This window comes from Excalfactoria chinensis, chromosome 9, assembly GCF_039878825.1.
Source record: "Excalfactoria chinensis isolate bCotChi1 chromosome 9, bCotChi1.hap2, whole genome shotgun sequence".
NCBI lineage: Eukaryota > Metazoa > Chordata > Aves > Galliformes > Phasianidae > Excalfactoria > Excalfactoria chinensis.
The window spans coordinates 14826450-14846233 of NC_092833.1; the positions used below are offsets into that span (position 1 = coordinate 14826450).

At 36.4% G+C, this 19784-nt stretch overlaps 1 protein-coding gene across 11 annotated transcripts in view; it reads right to left on the reverse strand.

The window, feature by feature from the left end:
• Positions 1-273: 273 nt before the first annotated feature.
• The window catches only part of NLGN1 (neuroligin 1), a 390421-nt gene continuing 370910 nt past the window's right edge, over positions 274-19784 (reverse strand). For 8 of the 11 annotated variants that reach the window (XM_072343979.1, XM_072343975.1, XM_072343982.1 and 5 more), the window contains 3 exons: positions 10860-11072; positions 5755-6544; positions 274-4891 (listed from right to left, as the gene is read on the reverse strand). In XM_072343979.1, coding sequence (XP_072200080.1) covers positions 4069-4891; positions 5755-6544; positions 10860-11072 — 1826 coding nt within the window. In that variant the 3' untranslated portion in view covers positions 274-4068. The remainder of the gene's footprint in view (positions 4892-5754; positions 6545-10859; positions 11073-19784) is intronic. The other 3 variants (XM_072343976.1, XM_072343983.1, XM_072343980.1) reach the window with 1 other exon arrangement.

Genomic DNA, 19784 nt, shown 5'->3' on the forward strand with positions numbered 1-19784 from the left:
TCTTAAGCTCATAGTGTTATTATTTCACATGGAAAAAGAGATTTCTGATGTTATTTAGAGAACGTCCCTTAGCTTATAGACCAAGAAAATCAGAACTCCTTCTACAGGTATTCTAACAAGGTCTTTGAATGAAAAATAACAAAACCTCTGCAGGGAATTTCCCTTTCTTTTCTTTTATTTGGCTTTTATTTCACAACAATAATTAAATTGTCTAATGTTGTCTTATATTAAAAAGGGATCATTGGCAACAATCCACTAGTAGGAAGAAAAAGGGGGATCAAAGGCCAATATTTGAAACCAACAGCTCAGGGAAAAAACAACATCAAAACAACAAAGGAACGCCATGATGTTTGGCAGTTTCTTAGGAATTCAGTTATCACCTCTTAGTGAAGATGACAACAGAAATCCCAGTATTTCTGTGCAGTGGTGTCTCTAAGGCTGCAACATGTTTACAAGCTAGACCTCTATTTTTCCTGTTTTCAGAGTGTTTCCATAACCAAAAAATCTGGTAATTCTATAACACAGGAGGCCATACATAGTGCAGATAACAAAAACAAGTACATTTTCCGATGGAACGTTACATTCAGGTAGTTCATCCATGCCCTACGGCTCTTCTGTGGGTGCAGAATACCACATAGAACCAACTAAGATACCATTGAGCAAAATGCATTTTTATCTGCTTTATTTCTCCTAGAAATGTAGCACAGCACATTATATTGCCTGTAATTTTAATAGGCAAATGAGACAACGATTCCATGGTCATTTTTTTTTTTTCTCAAATTGGTAGAATACATTTCCTTTCAGAGGTCTGAAAACATATTTACAAAAGTGTAAAAGCAGTAAATGCAGGCTTTTTATATTTTTACTGAATTTCCAAAGATCGACTAATATCTTCATTTTATTGGAAATCCGGTCCAAGGACGATACAAGAAATTAAATACCACACTTGATTTTGTTTTCTTGGAGGCTACTGTGGAAACAAATCAAATGGATAAATATTTTCAAAAGAACAAACTTATATTCCATGAAGCATAACGACGACATTCCCAAACCATTTCCTCTATTTTTATTATGTTTCAGCTCTAAAACATCTCTTGGTCTTTCTTAATGTCATCTTAAGATGTGGGAAACCATCTCCTTTCTGGAAGGCCAGCTGCTGTGATATGAAGTAGCCATTAAAATATCATTCACAGTATCTGCATCGTATGTGAACTTATTTTCAAACAGGACTGACAAAATTTGCATCATTGACTTCATCTTTCACATTTTAAATACTGTTGGCTGACAAAAATAAAGTGTAGTGTCATGCTTGGTTTACCTAAATCATTTATTTTGTAACTAATAAAAGTAAACAATTACCAGATACTGTATATATAGAGATATATAGATATATGGCCACAAAAAAACTATAGTAGAAAGTTATTTTGGTTTTGATAAAGAAAAGCACATAAAATCATATTTCATTAATATCCTGTTTTATGGCCATCAATATTTTTGTGGGTTTTTTGTTGTTGTTGTTTTGTTCATCAACATAGCAAAATACAATCTTCCTATTAAACAATAATTATCAGATGGCAGACAATTTTTTATTGGTTTACATTGGCAGGTCACAGTCTAAAAGCACAACCACATCAGGCAGAAATTGCACACAGACCGCTCTGGATTTTGAAGACAAAATTGTTTTTGCCTCTACCAAAAGATCTTAATTTAATACTGGGGACTGAGAGATGCACTCATTAAATACATGGATTTCAATCGTGGGCTTTTTTAGTTAAATAAAATGACTGAAATCACAGCATTTTCTTTTGATTACAGCTTCAGTTTTAATATTTGTGCTTGATGTTGGCAAACGGGCTTTGAACTTCCCAGCGGTTGTTCCATAAATGTTAACACATCCAAATAAAACCAAGGCGATTTTGTTCTGTTAAGGACTTCCACAAATTTAATCCAATTAGGCCTGTTCAATGGCTTTCTTTTTTGGTCCTCATATTTATATTTTGAACTTCTTCCTAAAAATGACAGGAGAGATTTCTTTGTATTACATAAAGGTGGTACTTCTGGAAGATATGATGGTAGCTGGGACTGATTACAGAATCATGAAGTTCTGTTAATTGTAGAAAGCATGTCCATGTCTTCAAAAACCAGACTGGTCTCAAGATATTACTCTTTATTTGAGACAGTTACCATTACTTCATTAAAAAATGACAAAACAGCAATAAACATTTTAGCTCTTTAATGAGCAAAGATCAGGTCTCTTAGCATTGGAATAATATTCGTTATCCAGATTATCTTTATTTCACTCAGTGACCAGTAATATGGCCAAGAAGTACAAAGTAATTTTCCATCAAGTAGTATACAATTTATTATTTTTTTTCGTGTAATAAGCTTTCATTCTTGAAAAAGAGTAACTGAAAAGAAATGTTTCTGTTACTGCAGTTAGTTTGTCAGAGAAAGTTCTTCGCATTATCTTACAAACTATCAAAATTGCTAGTAATTTGAAAAAATGTAAAAAAAAATCACATAACTTTAGTCTAATAGAAATATAGTACAGGTAAGAGAGAAAGTATTTATCAGGGATGTGCTCTTAAGTCCATCTCAATTATTTCTTTTATATAAATGTACATCTGATTACATATACAAACATTTTGAAAGGACTGTGGTATATAATTACTGGAAAGCAACAGGGAATGAAAAATTTCTTTTGATTTTAGAACACTCATTTCAAATCACACAAACATACGTAGTATTCAGATTTTAAAATTTCCAGGTTTTGGCTCTCTCCCCGTTATTACAAACCCTCTTCTTCTGGTCTACGGAATTAATTTAAATGGCTAACATAGAGCAAAAAGGGAATCAACTTTATATTAAAGTATTATAAGAAGTAAACTCTGTAACATGCAACATGAGTTCAAACAATAAACTGAGAGGTGTAACCAGAGTGATAATATTGGGGCGTTTTTATATTGCAAAATATCATTGCAATTCAATCTTTGGACACACTTTACCTCACCAATTTGATCTAAATATATTGTAACTAAGTCACAGAAAATCATAAATCCTTCACCACAGGACCTTCCATCAGAGTTACAATTATGTTAATGTTAGACATTATTTAGGTGGAAAAGGAAAACAACATTAATAAAACAGATTTTTTTTTTCTGGGATTCAAATCAGTGAGTTTTCACCACTGCATACCTAGAATTCCAAAAATACTTTAAGAACTTTCACAATTCCTTCTTTTACTGAAATTACTATGAAATATTTCACTGTAATTACTTTTGCCCCTTTCAAAAACTTCTTTAGGTTGTGCCAATTGATGGAGAAAGCTTCTATTAAAAACTCCAATGGGATGAGAAGAATTTTAATTACGGCTTAATCAGCAGCACAGCCACCAAGCATATAAATTATCATGCACATCGTGCTAAAAATATCCAGTTTCTTTTATTCCCACAACTTTTATACTGACAGCACTTAAGTGATAATGTTGTACCTGCCAGGCTGTAAAACTTCTTTGTCTGACTGGCAGATCTCAGCATGAGCCCCTTCCTAAGGCCTTAACAGCATTGGTGCTTTGTGTACTTATTCAAATATGTAAATATGGTCTACACAATAAAACAGGTCCAAATAAAAACTGGTGAAAATTATCTGACATTCCATTAGTGTGTCCCTTGTGCATATTTATAGGTTTTTAAAATTTTCAGTCTTTGTTCTTTCCTGTTTGTGTTGCACATGCCTAATTCCATTATGTAACTCAAATCTTCAGAAAATTAATACTTGAATGTGAACGAAAAAGTATCATTCAGGACAACTGCTTCAAGCAATTGCAAACAGTTGGGTGGATTTTTGTTTGTTTTTGTTTCTTAAGTTCATTTGATATATGTACAATTCTTTTTTTTTTTCTTTTTTTTTTTTTTTTTTCAAAACCCCAAAAGTTCTTGATATGTATATTCACATAATATTCCTCCATATTTAAATAGTAAGAGTCTTGTAGGTTGAAAGCCAAGTAATCTTCAGTAATATCACCTACTGTAATCCATCAAAAAATAAAGTTTGTTTCATCTTGTCTGGCTATACCCTGGTTGTTGAGTGTGAATGGGGGTGGGGATGAGGATGGGGCAGAGTATTGTTCTGTCCTCCGGTAAATGTATTGAATGTGTGTAAGGGTTGAATCCCTGGTATAGTGTTGGGGATCATTGTGATGGTGTTGGGTGTCATTAGGGGAATATCATCAGGAGACCTTCTCATAGCTAGCGTGTAGTCTGGGGGACAGGCGGTCCTGAGAACCACCTCATGTGGATGGATGGACTCACATTCATGATCCAAGTCAGTGTGCTTCATTTGGAGGGACATTATCTCCTCTTCTTGTGCATGGGTGAGATCATTGGTAGTAGTACGTTGTGGGCTACATCTCCTATGAACATCATGTCTCCGCTTGTCTTTTTTGTAGTACAGTGCTGCAAAGGCCAAAATGTTCAGGAAGAGTAAAGATGCACCAACTGCAATAGTAACACTCAATTCTGTTGAATAGTCCCTTTGATCCACTGAAAATGGGCTTGGTTGCTGTTTGGGATCATCTTGTTTGGCTGTAGGAAAGGCTGAAGTAACAGAAACTGAATTTTTCCTTGTTGGTCTGAAAGTATTATCTGTTGATGGCACTTTAGTTGTGGTAGAGGTATACTGTGAAATGTCGTTAAGATTGTGCAGATGAGGTACCAGTTCCAACCAAAGGTTCACTTTATTGGCCCTATAATGTTCTTTAACTCGTGGTTTTAATCCAATGTGAAGATACAGCTGGTCTTTCTGAGAATATCTGGTCCATGCTACTTCTTCAAAACGATTTGGTTTTGTATGGATGAATTTTGTATCTTGTGGCACTGGTTGATTTGGGTCACTAAAAAAAGAAAATCTCAAATTTTATACAGTATTTAAAAAGGAAATTTAAAATTAGCACTTTATACTTAACATTAAGTCTGCCTTTCTTTGCACAGAGCAGCATACTATTTCTTAAAAGGAAAGGTCTTATTAATCCCGGTTAGATACAGTATTATGTAAATGAACCATATATAATCTTTTGTTACATGGAATTCATCACTTCTCTATTTCTACAAAACGATAGTATCACTCACACAAATCTTTTACTTCTGAGAAAAAACTGCCAGCAGTGTGGTGATGTGGGCAAACGCCTACAAGAGACCAGTGTGAGAGGCCATTAAGCTTTTTCTGTTTTCATTTTAGTAACCTGAATCACAGCATTTCAGTTCACACACAGTATCTGTGATCTTCTAGAGGCAAAAGACCACAGCAGGGCATAACTCAATGTAACACATACTGACTTAGACTCCAATGGCCAAAGCTGGAGAGGTATTTTGAGCTACCACTAAAAGCAGGACTTGTGAAAATGTCAAAACCTCTCGAGTTCTGAGCCACATATTTTTTTAGTTAGATGTATTAATGTAAAACAGTTTTAACCACATGCATATGTTAAATACTGAATTTATTACTTTTCTGGGGAACCCTTAAATGATTTTTGTGTACACCGTGTTTAAAATTTCTTCATTCAGGTTACTCACAAAGATATTTTTCCCCCCATTTGCCAGAATGTGTAAGTGAACTCAATGACATTACAAAGCTATGCAACCCAATTCTTAATTTCTTACGCGTCTGTAAGTATTTCCAAGGGAGATATTCAAGAGAAAGCATTGCTTATTTATATGCAGCGCTTGTATACAAAATTATTCATTATCTGGTACTCACCCAGTTTTTGCGAAGTTTGTCCAGTATGTCATCACTACTGCACTTAGCATGACATCATTTTTGGAGAAATTACAAGGAAACAATTCAGTAGGACCAATCATGGGGATTCCCAGTACATAAGGAACCTCATCTCCATGGGCAGCATCTGCCCACGCAGGTACCTGATCTGTCTGGCAATGATGGTAAAAGGCATAGAAATATGTAGGCGATCCAAAATTCGAGTGAAGATCTGCTGTGGCCACTGCTGGTGCAACCCATTGGTGATCAGTAAACAAAGCCAGTAGTGTTTTCCTTCTGGTCTCAGGATTGTGTCGATCTGCCCAGTCGGTGTACATAAATTTAATAGTTTCCCTCAATATATCTTTGCCTTCAGGGTATCCGTACAGGTTATCGACAAAATTAGAAACTGCGAAGTCAAAATCACTGGCCGATATGCCATCTTCACTATCCACAATATTTTCAACAAATTTTAACCCTTCGCCTTGATTAACTCCCAGCATGATGTCATAATTGAGGAATTCTCCTTGTTCCATCAATATCTGAGGATCGTCTGGTATCACATCGCCATCAATTACTGGTCCAAAGGCTATATGGTATCTAGCTGGTTGAATGTCCTGGTCAACGAGTTCTCTATAAGGCTTCTTCTGTAGACATTCTACCAGTTCTACAGTGTCTGACATGTTGCAACCAACTTTTGTAGCCAGCATCCTGGCATATTTTGCAGGCTGAAAACTAACCGCCCAGCTGGAGAGTGCTGTTCCACTTTGAGCTATCGCTCTTTGAAAAAGTCCTGTGGGGAGAAATATTTTAAAACTACTGAAGTGACCTTGAAACAGCTATATACTTGAAAGACTCAAAGAAGTTCTTTGAAACTATAGTCAAGTTTAAAAAAATAAAAAAATAAATAAATAAAAAATACTTAAAAACAAGCTTAGTAATAGATAAATACACAAGATGATGAGATCTGGCTGCTGCTAAGTCTACAGGTAATGTCTACAAAATAAACATAGTATGTGCAGAAACTGAAGCAAATGATTCTACCTTTGTGTAGTCCAGCTGAAGATTAGACTTTCAAAAGGAACTCAGAAAGAAAAAGAAGTACCATTACCTTGTGTAGAGTAATACTATTAGCATGGAAGAAACTCCTGCCTTTAAAGCACTTTATAGGCTGGAGAAAAAAACAGGAAGTCTCTTCAAGCCATCATCAGCATGCATGTATATGGTTATGTATTAAATAAAACTAATATACTGCTATTATACTTTCTCCTTGGGATTAAACCTGGTTTGAGAGGTACAGTGTATTTGAATTGTATATTACAGCAAAAGTTAATGTTTTGGAGCAATGGATGAGCAGGTACTAGGCAGCTATTAAATTTATATGTGTCTGAGAGTCAAGATCCCTTCTTTTTTTTAATGAATGTTTATAGTGATCATATGTGAAACATGAAAAATGTATATTTTACACTACTTAGATTTGTAATTCAGAGATTTGAGCATATGTTCAGGTATTCATTTAGGAAAGAGAGTACGAACCAGCTCTGTATGTAAACTTGTAGCAAATCCCAAGGACTTCAGTGCAACTAATTTGAATTTCTTCTGATTTAACTAGCATTCTGGATCTGGAATTCTCCTCATAGAAATAAGAAATGTTTTAAAATTGACCTATTCCTCTCTCCTCCATAAGCATTGTTGAGTGTGTTATGAAGTAAAGTCTCACCCCTCTTGTGGTCAATAAATCAATTAACTTTTTTGCTATTGACTTTAACACAGTGAAGAAAGACTCCAGCCTTATTCCTATATCTCATGTACTCCTTTCATTTTGGGCTTTTTCTTTTTCCACTCCCTCTGGAGAGGGCAGTTCTATTTCTGAAAGAAAATTTGAGTGTAACAAAAGGCAGAAAATTTGATCTACTATAATTCTCATATTCTAATGTTAGTACGACAGAAACTTAGATTATACGTAAGTGCTTGTGGCCTTTCTGTTTTGTTTTGTTTTTTTCATTTTCATGGATGTGCATCCAGTTCACACCATTAAGTCTTTAGTGCTTACTACTGGAAGGTATTTTACATTGGATTCTACTTTTCTGTAGCTCAATACGAGTAACACAAAATGGTCCATTGCAAATGTAAGTCGTACTTGATATAAGACATATAGCTCAGAATTAGGTTTGACTTACGTTTGCAGGCACCCAGAGTAATTCCACTGACTTTGGTCAGGAACTGACAGGAAATAACATCTGGCCTCACTTAGTTTTGCTCAAGATGTATATTGTGGCCCATGTTTGATGAAGAGCTGGGTATGTTCACAAAAGGAACTAAAGCTAAGGTACTCAGCCAACTTCAGAACTCAATTTCAATAATGCAAAACACGACTTACTTATACTTGGATAGGTAACATATTTCTATTGATTTAAAAAAAAAATTACATACTTCTGTTTTAATTAAGTCAGAGACATGTCTTTATAAACTGTATTGCAGTACCAGATTCTGTGCATTCATAAGTTAATAAGAATCAATTGCTGTCAGGAAACATTTTACAAGAATCTGAGGAATTTTCAAATTCTTTTAGACTGTATTAAAGTGAAATCCAAGTCTTAAAATCAGATAGGTATAAACTGAAGTTTCTCCTTAAATTTATGAGAAGTCGTATGTAAGATATTATTTCCTTGCAAGAAATGAGTAAAAAATAAGAAAGAGCTGGAGCTATAAAGCAAGTAAAAATATATTTGCATGTTTACAAGGTCAGATATTGAGCTAGTATAAATCAGTTCAAAGTCAGAGGAATTACCACAGAGGATCCAGGCATTGTAATAAATGTAAGAAAATGACAAAACTGAATTTTCACAACCATGTATTTCATAATGTTTCTTTTTGCATATTGTATAAATCTCTTTTTATGGCTTTATTAAATATCTCTGAACAGAAAGAGTAAGCTATGTATTAAAAAAAAATGCTTCTTTAAACACAATGGCTTGCTAAGTGTATACAAACATTAAACACTGCATTAAGTAAAAGTGGTCAAGTCCTCTGGATGTAAAGTTATGTTAGGAACTGAAACTAAACCTCCTCCCTTCTGGTGAAGAATTCTTAAGGAGATATCCCTCATCTCAAACTACTTGGTTAAGAAATGAATAATGCTGTGAAAAATTATTTCCATTCTGTCAGATCTGTATCTCACAGGAAGGAGAAGTATATTTTTATCTGATAATGTGTATGATTATTATAGCTTATGGGCTTCAAACTGATGGCAAGAAGATTTAAATGCTCAGCAGACCATATTGCTTTGTGACTTCTGTTCAAAAGCTCACCAAATAAATAATAATAATTTGCAATTTGCATTTATTCATCTACATTTTCAGAGTGCTTTCTAAAGAGGAGTGCTGTTCTGCCCACTTGCAGATGGGCAGCACTGAACAGCACCATCTTGAAAAGGGGCTGAATGTGTCCCCTTAGCTACCAAGTGATCCTTCCAAAGGAAAATGGAGACAAGAGAGCAACTGAATTTGCATCTTATGAAAGAGACTGGTTAACAATTTGCAACAAAATTTGTTTGGAAATTATTAAGATATTTCAAAATGTTTAAAAATTTGAAACAGTTTTCCTCATTTGAAGCTGACCAAATAATTTTAGTAACTCTTTAGTGGCAAGTCTAACAAATCTCCACATGAAATATAATGAGTACCCATAGGTGTGGCACGTTCTTTTTAATCCAAAATTCAATAATTCTTTTAACCCCTACATTTACAACTCCGTTTTAGATACACATCCTTAAACCCTCCCTTCCAGATCCTTTGAACTGTTATGTTGGAAAACAACGGCACCGTTATCTCCCAAGAAATTCTACTCCTGGCAGAATTCTGGATGTGTGTGGAATATGACTGTCCAGATATTGTAAATAGTGGCACATCACATGAATGCCACGTTACATCAATAAGATTAATATTATGGTCTGTTATTGTGTGGTCCTGTGTGGATCCAGGAGTTGGACTCCGTCATCCTTTTGGGTCCCTTCCAACTTGGGATATTCTATGATTCCACGATTAAGATCAAGAAAGAGGAAGGAAGAGAAACAAGGTCTCATTCAGCTTTAAGCTAAATCACATTCATTGACCTCAGTGGCTTCTGTATCACAGTGTTGGGAAAATACAGCCCTTTTCATCTCAGTGGAATTATTGCTTTATGACTGGCCAATTAGAACTCCGTGAAGATACTACAATATAAACCAGTGTGGGATTGTATCCCCAGTGACAGTGTGATTTCCTTCATAAAAATAAACAATACAGATTTATTTGTGAAAACAGCGAGACAGAAATAATGTGATCAATAAGCAACAGCCATGCAAATGAGAAAAACCATGTGGAACTTTGATACTAAGCTTATGGAATAAAAAACTGGGGGCCTCAAACAGCATGTTTTTAATTTCCTGCTGTCTGCCTCAAGTAGAGAGAAAAGGTGTTAGTTATGGAATAGGAAAAGATATAGAAGAAAATCCATTTGCAACTTGGATGCTTTGACAATTTTGGATCATGCATGCAAGACATTCAACCATTCTTTTTATTAGATGACGGCAAGTGAAGCTTATGCAGTTTCAGACCAAAGATTTCTGAACTAGGTACTCTTCTCCTTCACACAAAATAAAAGTTTTTTTTAAGTATTTTAGTTGTTAGCCTGAAAAGAGAAACTGTGTCTTTTTAGTTTTCCTTAAATTCTGCTCCTTGTGAGAAACTAAACTTGCTTTTCATGATTATCTGAATATAGATGACCTCATCTACTGTGAGCATGACTGACTGGTTTTCCAAAAAGGACACCCTTAGGTAGGAAAGAAGAGAGACGAAACTGATACACTGAGCATATGCTGTTCAGAAGTCTGCTATAAAGCATTTCAACAAAGCTCCGTAGGAAAAAGAAGAAAGTGACCCAAAATTTAAACATGCACAGAAGAGCTGAGGGAGAAGGCAGCTAAGTACAGCCTTCAGAAAGTTTGCTTAATACTGAGCTGAACTCAACTGTTCATAGAACAAAGGGAATATACAGAGCATCACATAGTACTAATGGTGGTGGCATGCAGACACCAAAATTGTCAAAATTTGCAACCTGCATAATACCTTTGGTTGAATTGCTCCAACGGTTACCTTCAGAATAATGGGATAAAGTCAACAGATTGACGCATGAACCGCCTGCACCAGATCCAAAAACAGTTATTCTTAATGGGTCACCACCAAAGAACCCAATATTTTCACTAGTCCATCGCAAAGCTTGAATTAGATCAAGGAGGCCATAGTTTCCTTTTGCTGCTTGGTCCCCAGTGCTCAAAAATCCTGTGAATGGAAATGAAAAAATAAAAGGGTTAGAGAAGTACTCTTCTGACTCATCTTTCTGCAGTTTTCTAAGTAATACTTTAAAGGTACATGAAGTTAAGCATCATGCAATTGCATCACTTTCCATATTCACTAGATAGCAGTTTGCAATTTTGCACTCCTACTGGAATAACTCCTTTGGTGTTCACTCTTTTGGCCATGATATATTAATGCAGGGAAGATGAAGAAACATCACAGGCTAAGTGTTCATCAAAGTACTAACAGGTCACAATTTACTACTCCCAAAGACTCTGCACTGACTACACTAAGTTAAAGAGTAAAGGTTTAGCAAACAGATGTGATGATAGCATTTTTAAGGGGTTGGTCAACTGTGTATTGCACTTCTGCAGATGCATCTGACAGCTTTGTTCCTGCCTGAGAGGCAATAACTCTGCTTCTTTGTATATTGTGTTCAGTTAAATCACAATAACACAATATTCATTTTCTGCCCTTTTTTCTTCTATCTTCTTTTCTCCCCCTAAAAACACAGCTGGTGTCACAGGACAGACTGCATTGAAAAATGAACTCAACTCCCCAAGTTCCAGCACACAGTCATTAACCTCAATTAACTGAATCTACATTAAAAGGATAAAGACGATTTAAGCTGTTTCTGTGTCCCCTTAACATCAAGAAGATAAGAGCTCAGGGGCAATCAGAAGAGCACAGGAATTGCTTCCTTTTATTCCTACTGGAAGAAAAACAATGCAACACATCAGGTACAGGAACGACTGTTTTACGCTTTACTCCCAGCGGTGGCCTGGCATTTCTCATTGCCATTCCTTCTGTCATTAGAGACTACTGAATAAATAGTGGACAATAAAGACTGGTGAGAATCACTGTTGATAAAAGACATTGTTTTGCTCTTGGACCCCACTAACTGATATTTCCAATTTTCTTCAGCTTAAAAAACAAAATGTTTAAATAATACCAGCATTGTGATGTAGCCCAGTGCCTCCATTTGCATATGAAACTGATTTAATTGTCACTAAATCAACAATATAACTGTTTTTCAGTACATGCTTTGAAGAGAAATGCAACCATTAGAGCAATTATTTTCACATTAGTTATGTATTAGTGGGTCTTCTACTCTAGTTAAAGTTATACCGATTTAACTCTCTTTAGTGTAGACAGCCTACTTAAAAGTTCACAGTTTTTTTCATACAAAACCATAACATGGTTCTCAGGACTGTCATTGCTTCATGAGGACAAAACAACATCTTTTGATACATTTCTATGAAGAAACACAGAAGTGCGAACACATACACAATGTAAGAATTTACCAAGAAGACAGATAGGTACATGCGCACACCTACATCCATATGTAATAGGAGCATGCAATTTGTTACTTTATGATTGTTCTTATTTGACTTTGAATGGCAAGGTTATATGTGGTACTCTTTTGAATGTGGTATTCCTATGTAGACATTTACAGTAAGAGACCTTTGCTGCTAAGTGCACAGAAGGCTAATTGGCATCACTGCCTTGGTTGTAGAGCTATGGCACATTTGGTGTGAAAGCCTTGTTTGTGTTGGTCAGTCCTGATCTTTGTTACCATGGAGAAGAAACAGGAAAGTGGCATAAGGTGCCAGGCTAGCAATTCTCCCACTTTTACAGCTATTGTACAGGTCTAATGGACATACTTTGTTCACTGTAGCTGTTGTAAATGACTGTTTTGATACTGGATTATAAAATAACCACTATTTTATGTCTAAAAGCTGACATACTTCTTATTTAACTACATGAGAAAGGTAAGTAGCTTCACTATCATAGACAAAAATATCACCTCCGTATTCAGGGAAAACTCAGAAATGAACTCACAATGAGTTCATTCTCATTTTACTATTACAACGTGGTACTCAGTTGAGACAAATATTATGCTATTTTACTCTCTTTTTTTACTTTCCTATGTTTATTTCCTTCCATGCAGCCAAAGAGGCTGGTAAGCATTCCTATGCAAAGCACCAGCCCCAATATGCACAGAAGCATTCACTCCTGTCTCCACACAAACAGTTCTTAAAGATGCAGAGAGACCATGTCATTGTACCTATGACAGCAAATCCATTGAAAGCTTCCTAACTAGTCCGACTGCTTTGTCAGCCTGTTTGGAGCTGAGGGATGGCACCAGTGACTGTAATAAAATCAAAATGTGTGAATCTGTGGGAACTACCAGATCCTGTGGTTGCAGATGCTGGGAGAACCTGCTCCATCCCTTATGTAAGCACATGACTGAGGAAAATCAGTGACATCTCAATTCATCAAGAAGCACACAAGTGATTGTGCTGACTTAGAGATTATAAAAAAAAAATAAATTGAAGGCAGCACTCCTTGGAAAACAAAAGCACCAATGGGACACGAGTGGTTATTAAAACTGTGCCCTAAGCAGCTCTTTCTGATGTTTTTTCCCCTTTTTTCTGCCTTGCAGATTCTTGGGGCTCAGGAAGAGTCTGCTCTGAGCAGGGCTGTATGTGAGTTTGAAAAGATGCTGTAGAATTCTCAGTGATTCCGAGCATTAGGAAAATAGATGGCAGTGAAAGTCTTGAAGAAAAACAAATGAAAACACTCAAGATTTCTGAACAAGTTGTTTTCTATATTCTGCATAATATTCAGCAAAACAGGCAGCAAGTAATTCTTTGCCTGGTAATACGACAGCTGAAAATTACAGGTGAAGACTTAAGCAATCCCCTGATGTTAAATGAGTTCACATCAAGCCCTGAAGCTTGATGGGAAATCCTTGGGAAATCATCCATATACTAGTTTTAAAGAAATCTTTGTAGAAAGGATCTTAACAAGAAAGCTGAAGAGGAAATGTCTCTTGATGCTAAAAGTAGAAACTTGCATTCAATTCAGGAAATGTGCCAGAAGGGGGAGCTTTCAGTTTATTTTAAAAAAAAAAAAAAAAAAAAAAAAAAAAAAGGAAGTATTAGTAATATTTGCCTCATATATTAGAGAAATTATGACTTGTGTCCAGAGCAATAGCTCTGATGCAGAAGAAATATCTCACGCCTCCTCAGCAAGAGCCACATTGGCTGACTTCCACATCTACACAAGATGGATGATTATTGATGTTGACTTTCATGACATGAAACATTTCTATCTCGATTTTCAAAACCATAAGAAGCCTGTTAATATCACCACCTGTTCATGCATTTTTTCTTATATGCAATAGTATCAGCATGGTCTAAAAGCATTCAAAACGCCATGAAATTGGAGATAGGACTGATAAAACAGATGAAGCTTTTCTTTCTTTATTTTCCCCCTAGCGAGGAGCATCTCATTGCAGTTACATCCACAGAAAAATACATTGAAACACAGCATAGTACTTGTTCTGTAGGTCTGTGGAGCAAGTGCATACTCCTATTTAGCACTTGGATAAAACAGAGGTTCCACCAATACTTTTTATACGCAGAGATTTCAGAATGTAGTTCATATAGAGACCATAAGAACCAATACCAAATCTATTCCTCCATCTGTGTCATTTCTACTACACGATCACTACACTATGCAGATATTAAGCTAACAGTTTTGAGTCTAAGAGGTCAACTGCCTTTGGTGGAAATGGCTTGTGTGTACCTGTGCATCTGAAAGCCTGCCTGTTTTTTTCAACTGCATTGGTGTATTTATTAAATATATCATCCCCCCCTAGGGAGAATATAACACCCTAGGATCGTCATAGAATCACCAAGGTTGGAAAAGGCCTAAAAGATCATCCAGTCCAACTGTTCACCTATTACTAATAGCTCCCACTAAACCATGTCCCTCAACACAACATCCAGTCTTTCCTTGAACACCCCCAGTGTCGGTGACTCCACCACCTCCCTGGGCAGTTCATTCCAGTGCCTGACCACCCTTTCTGAAAAGTAATACTTCCTAATGACCAGCCTGAATCTCCCCTGCCATAGCTTGTAAATCATCTCTGCAGGAACACCATCAGATGCCATCATCTCTGACTCTTGTTAAAATAAATAAATAAATAAAAATGACAAAGTAAATGATTTCCATATTTTAGTGATTTCAGAAAGACATTCCAAAAAAAAGAAAAAAAAAAAAGCACCTTATTTTTCTATTATTCTCTAAAAAGGTCGTGTTGGGCTAATTTTGTTCCATAATTAAGTTCTTCTACTGGAAACATTTCAATCATCAGCTGAGCAATTGCTATTTTATATTCTGAACAGACAGGTTATCTCTTCTTTTATCTCCTCCGAAGGAGCAGACGCCAATAGAATTATGGAAGTGAGGACATGGTCTTTTGAGTGTTGAGAAAGAGATTTATTAAACTCATTTGGACCATGGCTCTGTCACATGGCTGTTCGACAAATGGACAGAGTGTGCCACAACCAGACTCTGTATTTTGTGTTTTAATAAATTTTAATGCTGTATGGGCTTATCTGCCCATTTAATGATTTATGCTTGCCATTCAGATAAATAATTTTCTAATGCAATTCCAGTATTTCTGAAGAGTAAATAAAATAATAGAGATGTGAAAGTTTAAAGATGGTGTTGAAAACCTCAGCAGATTCAATTATATTAAGCTCTGACCTAATTTAAACATGCAAATTAATGCAGAGAGGAAGGCTACGAGGGATTTTTTTCCTAGGGTAAGGGAACTACTACAGCCTGATGATGCAGCAGGAGTTGGCCTGGCCTGATGGGATACCTAAGTGCCATTTCCTATCACTGTGAACCAAAGCATCCTCTTGATGAGTTCTGTCCGTGGGAGTGTTCCACAGCTCAGCAACCTCTGTGCCTGCATGCAAAAAGGGCGCAGAATGTCTTGCTGTGCCTGTGAGAACAGCAGCCAATGCTACTCTAAAAATAAAACATGTGATAGGAAGTGCTCTAACATGCTTCAAGGTGGGCTGCTTTTTCCTTTTTTTTTCCCCTAAAGAGCTACAATACTGAAAGCAGCAACAATTACTACTCCTCAACTGCTCGCCTGCTTAGGCACGTGTTTCAACTATTTCCAGTTACAAATCCCTATGTGGAAAATGTCATCTTTTATTTTGCTAAAAGAATACCTTGTATTGTGCAAGTAAAAAATGGTTCAATGTACAGTGGAAGAATAAAGGGCATTCTGAGGGATGGCTTTATATTTCCTTTGGATTGCAGGTTCCTTGCCTAGGACTGTGGCTTGATAAGCTCTATTAATATTCAATGGTAATTGCAATCTACAGAAAATTTCAGTTGCCCTTTAGACTGTAACTACTCAGTTAGAAATGTGAGCAAGATAAGCAAATTTTAAGTAATATGGTTAAACTTAAAGAGCACATTTGTTTTTGCTTTAGACATCTCACTTGAATTTGCACCAGCTAACTAATCTGAATGTATTACATGGGCAGCAACACTGTGAACGTTAATGTATATGTGATATCCATGGAGCAGACAATACTGCTCCTTGCTTTAATGACCAGCCATTCCTAATATTAATAACATATTTTAGCAATGGATAAGGGGTAAGGTAACTAAAAGGAGTAGAGTATCCTATAAGGAAGATGTAGGAGACATAAGCCATTTAGTGCATTTACTCTCTGTTCTCATGCATTAATGTTATAAATCAAAGTCAAATATCTTCCATATCAATAGCCTGAACTGATTTTTTAAGTCCATGAATTTGGTTTGGGATGTGTCAGGCTTCAATTTCTGCAATGATCAAGTTGTGACTAAAAAAATTTAGCTGGATGTGCTATATAATAATGATCAAAGTGATGGGAGAGACCAGGAAGGGCTCTGACATGCGGCGATTACAACTGGAAAACATCTAAAGCTGTGGATTTTTATCTGTTCTTTTTTCCTAACAGAGAGAAAATGCAGCCCTTCAACACAGACTGCACAGCTGACTTAAGGAAAACATCTCAGAAACGAAGAAGTTTCTGTGAGCAGTGCTTTCCACTGTTCACATAACTTCAGTCACCCAGCTCAACTATTTTAACTGCCCTAATTAGGCTGTTACTGTAAAAACAGAACCTCAAAACTAAGTGTATGAACAATAACGCGTACTGTGAAAATGCGCCACAGCTGCAATAATTCATACACTTATTGGGCTTTAAAGCGCTGCAACTGAGAGGAAGCATTGCTTAAACATCCCAACAGCACCAACTTCTCTGGCCTGTGTCACTGCTCCAGAAGCTAGCTTTTGGAAATGCCTAGCCATTTCACCAAAGTCAACAGTTTACAGAACTTAATTAGTTCTCTATATAAGAACTCATAACTATATCCTTTGTCCTTTGGCACTTTCAAAGCATACATGGAGAAAAGCGCGTGATGGTGTAAGAACTCTGCTGTGCTTTTTCAGCACTGCTATTTTACTGATGGAATGAGCGTTAACTCCTCCAATGGGTACCAGATCTGAGTTAACTAACATTAAGTGGTCACAAACTACAAAAAGGACAGTCTTTCCTTTTGGCTCTTTGAAACAATGGAAGTTTTCAGTTCCTTGCATCATGCCTTTCTTTTTTCTCCCTATCCCTGAAAGATGATTTTCCTCAACCTTTAGAGCAGGAAGAAATTACCATTTCATGGTACTCTTGGCAAGTGTGCCACAGACACTGAAGCAGCTGGAGATTTTAAATCCAAGATTTCTCAGAAGGCTGCAAGAAAACGTCAACATTTCAGTGAGGAGATTATTAATGTCTGTGAGTGCTTTCAAAAGCCTTAGCTGCCGCTTCTTCATGAAGTCATTGTGGTGTTGGTGTGATTTTTTTTTACACTGTGCATCCAGTATGTCACATGAAGGCTGATGTGGGTGATTTCTCACATTATGAGATGCATACCTAACAACCCCATGTTTGCTGACAGGATCATGCTGTGTGGAAGGCCCACAAAAGCAGAAGGTCAGTATTGGTTGTTAAGGCCTCTTGCTGGCTGTTTCCCAGCTTTGGCATAGTGGTGCTTCTCCCCAGTCCATGTGTCAGATGGGATCAGTCAGTGGGTATAGCACATACTGAGATTGTCAGATATAGGGCGATGGAAAGAACAGGTCAGATGTCTGCTATGGTAGATTTGGGACTGGAATGGGAAGCATACACTGATCCTGGGCTCTGCAAGCAGCTCATACACAGGGAGAGCAGATAAAGGGGTGTCAGCCTCACTCAGCTTGTCAGACCTGTGCTCAAAGTAAAGCACAGCCGGTCCCAAACGATTACCCACAAGATCAGCTCTATGGTGGCTTATTACGGATGATCTTTACTGAAGAGTCAAATGAAAGTCTGATAATAATCTCAGAGATACTTTAAAACAGTTGTGTAAGCAACACAGCTAGTCCACAAGAAGTGATCTTTAATACTGATTTCTGGATATGCTGTAAGAGAAAAAAAGAAAAGGAGGAGGCAAGTCTAGTCTCAGGGATACAGCTGCAGAAACTCATTTTAAAGGATTTTTAGTGATATGTGCTGACACATATCAGAAAGTAGAAGTAAGCCCTAAGAACTGATGGATGACATTTGGCATAGGTGGCCACAAAAAGCAGCTGGAGTGTGTTTGATTTCTCTGCTTTTCCTTTTTTAAAAATAGAGGGGAAAAGGAGATATATAAATATATATTTTGCTAGGGAAAGGAGTAGATATCTATTAATATTTTCATCTTTGAACAAAGAAGCAACTCTGTTGCCAGCAGATAACATCTGCTTTAATGCCTTCCACAAGGGAAAATTCATACTTGTTCGTATACAACTGAGTCATGCTCTGGGGTGATGCAACTTTTAGTTTAAAGTATTTTTAAGCTGCACACAAAATTTTCACATCATAATGAAAAACACTGTAGTACTGAATATTATGATAGCAGTGCTTATGATTTACCTTCTTTGAGTACTTTAACAAAAATATAAATAAAATCAACAGCCACTAACAGACAGCATAGGCAAAACCAAATCTTATTATAGGATAAAGTGTGGAATAATAGAAACCAAACATACACTGATCCATTGAAACATATTTAACCAAACCACGACTACCTGTGAGAATGGAAAAGTCCACAGCCAAAGCCATCAATTGACTTTCTGACTTAGCAGAAGAAAGCAGTACCCTAAGGGAGAGATTCTTGGCCTCACCAAGTCTTAGAGCACAGCTGTTCCAGTGATGTTTACTTCAAGTAGCACAATATGCAAAATTATGTAGCCCTCAGCACATTGTATTCCATATCTGTTTTCTACTTCTGCCTTTCCATTTTCAAGAGCAAAACCAGAAACAAGACATTAAGACATACCCATCTTTCCTATAGTATGCGCTGTAGGTTTTAACATTAGATAATACAGTCCAAGGCAGCAGCTACAGACCTGGATAAAGTTTTATTGTGGAGAGTTAACAAATATTAATATTCTTAATGTGCAAAGTTAAAAAAAATCCAAATTAAGCCCATAAAAAAAAGTCTCTTCTCCATTTTCATTCAAGATTTGGGCAAAATGAGTTCATTGTTTTCAAAATAGCACAGATGGTACTTGAAGATCTCTCTACCCAACATATTTGAGAAATTTATGCCATGTAATGAGCTGTTTAATATTTAATATGTGCAGCTACTTCAAAATACAATAGTTCAAATTCAGATTTTGAAAGCATTGTTTCTGTCACGCATTTCAGCTGTTCCACGCCAGAGACCACTTTTACTAACTTGGGCCTGGAAATCATTTTTGCTTTACAGTGGTCACATTGGTTTTGTAATAGTATGTGTTTTCAGTAACATCTC